Raw genomic sequence first — 7,500 nt, forward strand, 5'->3', positions numbered from 1 at the left:
TTTACTCTTAGCGTTTCTGAGAAAAGTTTATGTTTACGAAGTTATTCCGTGTTCAAGTTGTCGTATTTCGGTAATTTCAACCAATCAATGACGTGTATTCAGCTGAATAAAATTACTGCTGTTGTTTGTCGAGCGTTAAGGCTGTTAGAAACAGCAGCCATATCCCCATTTTTGTGGTTTGAATTACTATCTCCAATTTTGCTCCAATTCTTTTCAAATTCAGAACATGGATTAAGTTTTGTATATTAATTACGAAAATGAATATCACTTTACCTATAAATTTAAAAGTTATTAGTCTCTAAAGTTTGCAAAATTTGGGTATTTTAGCCAATCAGAAGCGAATATTTTACACATCACCGCGAAACTCTGTTAGCATAGTAAGGAAAGAACTCTGTTTCCATAGTAACAAGGAGTGTAACCACCATGTGCTCCATAACTGTTTGCAAAGAACTCTGCTTGCATAGTAGCCAAAGATGATGCGCATGCACACAACGAGTGTAACCACCACGTGTACCATAACTGTTTGTTTTCATAACAGTAGGAATTCGACTTTAGAACGGTATAGAGATTTTAAAACAGTGACGAGATGGCCACTTTAAACCTTTCCTGTTTGATGGATGAAGTAAAAACGGAAGAGGACACTGCGTATTTCTTCGAAGAGAAAGGAATAATACCAGAAAAGAAGATTTGTAAGGACATCCCATGAAAAAAAATACAATTCGTGAGAATTTGTACTGGCGTTGCCAACGGAGAAGCTGCAATGTGTCTGTGTCTCTCTGAAAAGATACACGGTTGGAAGGTGGCTCCCTTTCTCTGAGAAAAGTATTTCTTTTTTTATACGCTTGGGTCAAGGAAATTACCTCAATCCGTTTTTGTACAGAAGTGCGGATGAATCCGAGCACAGCAGTTCATTACAACAATATATGGGAAACTACCACCTGTATCATCTCTTGTGAAAGGTAGAAGAGTCCAGTTTGCTGGACATTGTTGTAGAGCTGAAAATGAGGTAATTTCTACTCTTCTCCTCTGGAAGCCATCTGCTCTCGATACCAGAGGGCGCACACTCTCCTACCCTGATGTAATCTCCAGGGATACAGGCATCCAGCAACAGGACCTCCGTAATGCTATGATGGACCGTGAAGTCTGGCGTAACATAATAAATTCCATTTTCTCGACCACGGTCGAACAATGATGATGACAACAATTATATTCGTGAGTTGTGTGCGGAGGACCTACTCCGCAGCCAAGTTCAGATAGGAGGTCCCGGAAAGATCGTTGAGGTGGACGAAACAGTGTACCCAAAATGCAAGTACAACCGGGGGGGGGGATGTTACCTGAGCAGTGGGTCGTTTGAGGAGCATGGTGCGAGACGAGGGAAGTTTTCCTTTATGCTGTACCAAGTCGAAACCGCAAAGCATTAGAGGACTGCATACGGCACACAGTTCTTACAGGAACCACTATCTTCAGTGACCTGTGGCGTGTTTATAATCATATCCCAGAAATCGATGGCTATGATTTCGAACATAAAGCTATGAACCATAGCATTGAATTTATAAACTCAAAGGATGGAACTCACACTCAACATGTGGGTGGTGATGCGAAACAGGGCGAAATTCTAGAACCACTTCTGTTTTATATATACTTTGCCATGATACTAATACATGCTTTCTAGCGAGACTGGTGTTTAAGTGCAGTTTAGAACATTTGTCAGTTTTCCATCTATGACGTTTCAACACTAAGTTAAAAACATTCGGCACTCTTATCAGAGAGCTCCTTTATGTAGGTGATGTGACTCACTCCTTTATGCAGATCTTGTGACTCACTCAGTAAAGACATACGAATGATAGTGGACATTTTCTTCGATATGTGCACTGTATTTGGATACAATATTAACATGGAAAAAAAAGATCCTGTACACTCCACCAGTTGGAGAAGCATATATGGAATCTAACGTCGTGGGAGCCAGAAGTCTTGAAGTCATGGACAGTTGTGTGTATCTCGGAAGTACTCTAAGTAAAGACGATAACATTGATGCCGAAATCTATCACACGGTTGCGAAAGCTAGTGTTGCTTCGCGGGGAAATCGAGAAGCTAGTCTAGTCAGATCAGAACGTCACAAGAAATATAAGGCTCTCGGTGTTATATTCTTACAGCCTAGCTATAGGGGTGCAAAACGTAGACAATGTACAGACATTATATCAAGCAGTTGAAAATGTTTCATCAAAATTGCATTGGACACATCCTGAAAACCAACAGGTCCTCTTACACACTTCATGTTGTTATACTTGAGAGGGCAAGAAACACTAGTATTGAGATAAGAATGATTTTGAATCAGATACTTCGAGCTGATCATGTTGACAGAACAGAAGACTACTACTACTACTACTACTACTACTAGGAAAGCAGGCAGAATTTCGATGCTTTTTAGAATTTGTCGTCTGCACGAAATTACTTTTCGGGACTCGTACAGCAGTCTATGGTGTTATAAACCACACACCCAAAATAGGTTGGATGTGATAATTAATTTCCGGTACAAAAGCTGCTTCTGTCGATAATAGCTGTTTTAAGAAAGAAAGAAAAAAAGCGGGAAAGATAAAAATTCCCTACGGGAATTAACCATTTTTGCATCAGACGAGGTGACCCTGTGGTTGGCACGATGGACTATTAATCTATTTCTTTAACTACCCACAAGGGGCTAAACACAAAAAGGACAGACAAACGGATTAAATCGATTACATCGAAACTAGTGCGTAACTGGTACTTATTTAATCGACCCCGATTAAAAAGAAAGATAAGCTTCTGATATATTTAACGAAAACCTTTCATGGTGATGTCCCATGGTGATGTCAAATGACTGAAACAAGTAAAAGAGAAAAAAAAGAAAAGATTAACACGATAAGATCGATTTATAAATCATTTCACTTGTACATGGTAGTCTTCAAATAGGAAAATATAAAATTTTGAAATCGAATTACATTAAGCAGCAATTTTCTTAATTGTCGACGCGTCTTCAGTGTGCTGGTGATGATCCAGTATCACTGCTTTCGTTTTTCGACAGGTACATATGTAGAAAATAAAAATCGGCAGAGCAGAAGCCGTTGTCAGTACTGCCAGAATTAGGATACTGTAATCATAGTTGTTATTGTTGTATGCAGTATATAAATCTGAAAAAGTAGAAGATAAGAAAGAAAAAAAGCCAAGAAAACAACGCAAACATTCATCAGTCGTTTTTTTAAAATCAAGATTAAATAGGATCTTTTCGGTTTGAACGGCAGTTTTTTCTAGCGGTGTCATATGAAATTGTCACCCATAATTATGACCCTAGTATCGATCTATTGCATTTCAATCTGTTTTAGGGTTAGGGTTAGGGTTAGGGGTGGGGGAAGGGTATCTTTTTCTCTTCACAAATGTAAATAAACCCAATCTGTTTTTTAAACGCATATTAATACGGTACAGAATGTTTTTTACCTCAATAGACGTCATTGATTGGTTGAAATTGCATAAATTGAAGAAAAACAACAAAAAATATCTTACAAACTATAGAATTTTCTCAATAAAGCCAAGAGAAAAAGATATTTTATAAACACATTCTACCAGTATATGAAGTTTAAAATTTGTTAGTTACCTAGAAATTATGTTAAAAACTGCCGTTCAAACCGAAAAGATCCATTAAATCTAATTTCTCGGCTAAGTATATAAGTATACTTGTGTGTGTGTGTGTGTGTGTGTGTGTGTGTGTGTGTGATCACCTCTGTCTACGCCGCATCCTTCGTGTCCGATGGCATCACTTTGGTGCGACACCAGTGCAAAATCCCCTCCCTCCGACAAGTCATCCTAACGAGACGTCTGCGTTGGCTGTGTCATGCCCTCCGTCGTCAACCAGGAGAATTCATCTACGAAGCAATTGCCCCAGCTCTCCTTCAGGGTTGGCGAAAACCTGGCTGATGACAGCCAAGGCCGATCTGGAACCCAACCTGGGCCTCCATGTCTACGGCGTTCGCCGCTGGAACAAGGAGTGGTTGGAGATCACGCGGTCGTTAGCCTCAAATCGCCAGGCCTGGTCGGCGTTTGTGAGAGATGCAGCATTGAGGATGAATAAAGCCAGCTCAACCCGACCCGGGTGAATGCTGTCTCAGGACAAGAGAAAAAAAAGTGTGTGTGTGTGTTAATGGTCTCTCGCAGTCTAATAAAGGCGGTTCTGCAATTTCTTGCTGAACAACTTGCACAGATGATTTGCTTATAGTGATTAAACGTATGTGGTACCATATCGAGGTCGCTTGAACAAGTTACACAGTGTACCCTGCATCAAGTGTCCAAGTGATCCCAGAGTAACATAAGATGAAGAGTCTTGCTCAAGAACACAACGCACCACCCGGTCCTGGAACTGAAACCGTGATCTCGAGTACAATCTCGAGTTGTAGGTTAGGCGCCTACACACACATATATACTAAAAATTAATACAAGCAGCTTGGTGCAATATTAAACTATAATGTGAGGGTGGTAACGCGTGGGTATACATTTACCTATCTCTCCCCCCCTCTCTCTCTCTCGCTTGGTTGGTGGGTGTGTGTTTGGAATTTAAATTAAAATTTTTGTTTTTTGTTGCTTACATCCCAGCAATGTACCACGTGAGCGTTACTTCTGCATCATCATCTCACAAAATGTGCTTATGGGAAGAAAGTTATTGAAAAACATCAATACGTGTGACAGTGACTAAGAAACGAGGGATGGTCGTCGAATGTGCTAGAAACAACAGCCAAATCTCCCTTAAATCACACACCTTTGCCATTTTCAGGGCAACCAATATTTTTAGACCCAGTCTGCCACTGTGTGTATATATATATATATATATATATAGATCGGTAGCCACTACACACATTTTTTTCTCTCCTTGTTTTTTTCTGTGTCCCTTTCTGTAGAAGAGCGTAGGCTCGAAACGTAAAATACTTTTTCTATTCCTGGGCGTTATACTAATACACCACCTGTTTTATACACCACCTGTCTTCGTCTTTTGTTTTTTTCGTGAACTCTCCCTATATATATATATATATATACACACATGTATGTATATATATATATATATATATATATATATATATATATATATATATATATATACACACAGTTAATCTAAACATGAAAACACAAAGAGAAAACACAACAACGCGAGGGCGTCGAACAATATAGTATTATTGGACGCTCAGGAAGGAAGGGAAGAAGGAAGGTTTTACGTTTCGAGCGGAGCTCTCCGTCAGAAACATAGGAAAACGAAAGATCCAGAGAAGGGAAGACGGAGGAAAAAAATCACCAACAGTACACATGCGCGGACATATGTGTGTCTGTTTGTCTATGCATGCGTGTGTGTGTGTGTGTGTGTGTGTGTGTTTGTTTGTGTGTGTGTGTGTGTGTGTTTGTGTGTGTGTGTGTGTGTGTGTTGTTGTGTGTGTGTGTGTGTGTGTTGTGTTTGTGTGGTGTGTGTGTGTTTTGTGTGTGTGTGTGTGGTGTGTGTTTGTTTGTGTGTGTGTGTGTGTTGTGTTGTGTGTGTGGTGTGTGTGTGTGTTTGTGTGTGTGTGTGTGTGTGTGTGTGTTTGTGTGGTGTGTGTGTTGTGTTTGTGTGTGTGGTGTGTGTGTGTTTGTGTGGTTGTGTGTGTGTGTGTGTGTGTGCATGTGTGGTGTGTGTGTGTGTTGTGTGTTTTGTGTGCATGTGTGTGTGTGTGTGTGTTGTGTGTGTGTGATGTGTGTGTGTGTGTGTGCATGTGTGGTGTGTGTGTGGTGTGTTTGTTGTGTGTGTGTGTGTGTGTGTTTGTGTGTGTGTGTGTGTTTGTGTGTGTGTGTGTGTGTGTGTGTGTGCATGTGTGTGCTTTGACTTGCCTTAGTCTGTCAATGTAAGAAAATGTAAGGAAGCAGTTGTGCCATATTTTCAACTGGAAACGCATTCTTCTTACCACAGCTGATTCCTTTCAAGCGGTAGAAAGACAAACAGGTGGACAGAAGCAAACAACGGGGGAAAAGCAAGAATAAGCGCCTGAACAGGGTTGGTATTTTATTTTTCGACCACGAGAAAGGGAAAGGCAACGTTGATTTCTGCAGGATTTGAAATCAGAGCCTAGAGTCAGAAAGATTACTGTAAAGTAATCTTTCTGTCGCCTTTAGATAATACATACATACATACATACACACACAGACACACACATACACACATACACACATACACACATACATACATGCATGCATGCATGCATGCATGCATACGTATGTATGTACGTACGTACATGCATGCATACGTATGTATGTACGTACGTACATACATACATACATGAAGGCGCATGACTCAGTGTTAGAGCGTCGAGCTTACCTGAGTTACCTTCTCCTAGAAGGATGCCCTAACACAGGCTAGGAGTCCTTCACTCCCAATGGTTTAACCGCGCAATCGTATTCAGTTCGATTATTTCTATGTCCCCGCGCATGATACAGCCTAAAGACATTTATTGGATGGCTGTTGACTCTCAAGAGTTCCTCCGCCCTTTGACGGGTTTTGTTTTTCATCCCGCAGGGTGTCCAATAAACACCTTCCTCACCAAGCAAGCTTGGTGGGGTTGCCGGTTTAGTCGCCGACGACCCGACCATGCAACAGGTTGTACTGGGTTACATGTTACCAGTAGCACTCGAAAGTGACCTGACATACATACATACATACATACATACATACATACATACATACATACATACATACATGAAGGTGCATGGCTCAGTGGTTAGAGCGTCGAGCTTACGATCATGAGGTTGTGAGTTCGAATCCTGGACCGGGCTGGGTGTTGTGTTCTTGAGCAAGACACTTTATTTCACGTTGCTCCAGTTCACTCAGCTGTAGAAATGAGTTGCGACGTCACAGGTGCCAAGTTGTATTGGCATTTGCCTTTCCCTTGGATAACACTGGTGGCGTGGAGAGGGGAGGACGGTGTGCTATTGAATCAAAGCAGTTTCGGTTTACTTATTAAATACATATATACGTATGCAAGAACTCATATATAGACTGCATGCATGCATACACATGAACATTTAGACATAATCCTGCGCGTGCACACATACATATATGCGTAAATCTACACACCTGCCCATTCACTTGTTGAAATATCAAAAATATTTAGAGATACTTACTAATGAGATAACCACACAATAAGAGACCAATGCCAGCGAAAGATTCGTTCAGTCCGATCCCCAGAGGGTAGTCCTCCAAATCGACAAGATCCAAGAAGATTGCACCGTACTGAGAGTAAGCAAGTCCATCGAATAGCATAAAAAAGAACGTGGTCAGGGTGATATACGTCGGTGTGTTTACGGCAATATAGACCGACATTGTAATCCCACACATGATAATCGCCGAGGAAAAAATCACTATGCTCGGTAACAGTTTCGAATGAAGAAGCCAGGAACCCACCAGACGTGCGGTGATATCCCCTGCTGAAGATATTGCACTATTCCAAGCTCCTTGTGTGAGTG

General features: G+C 40.9%; 1 protein-coding gene across 2 annotated transcripts in view; it reads right to left on the bottom strand.

Annotated features, from left to right (window-relative positions):
* Window positions 1-2,899: 2,899 nt before the first annotated feature.
* Window positions 2,900-7,500, bottom strand: part of LOC115216331 (monocarboxylate transporter 9-like) — an 88,716-nt gene continuing 84,115 nt past the window's right edge. For both annotated transcript variants that reach the window (XM_036506871.1, XM_029785553.2), the window contains 2 exons: window positions 7,159-7,500; window positions 2,900-3,164 (listed from right to left, as the gene is read on the bottom strand). The exon at window positions 7,159-7,500 is cut by the window's right edge and continues 717 nt beyond it. In XM_036506871.1, the coding sequence (XP_036362764.1) occupies window positions 2,977-3,164; window positions 7,159-7,500 (530 nt within the window). In that variant the 3' untranslated portion in view covers window positions 2,900-2,976. The remainder of the gene's footprint in view (window positions 3,165-7,158) is intronic.

Source organism: Octopus sinensis, linkage group LG10 (genome assembly GCF_006345805.1).
Source record: "Octopus sinensis linkage group LG10, ASM634580v1, whole genome shotgun sequence".
NCBI lineage: Eukaryota > Metazoa > Mollusca > Cephalopoda > Octopoda > Octopodidae > Octopus > Octopus sinensis.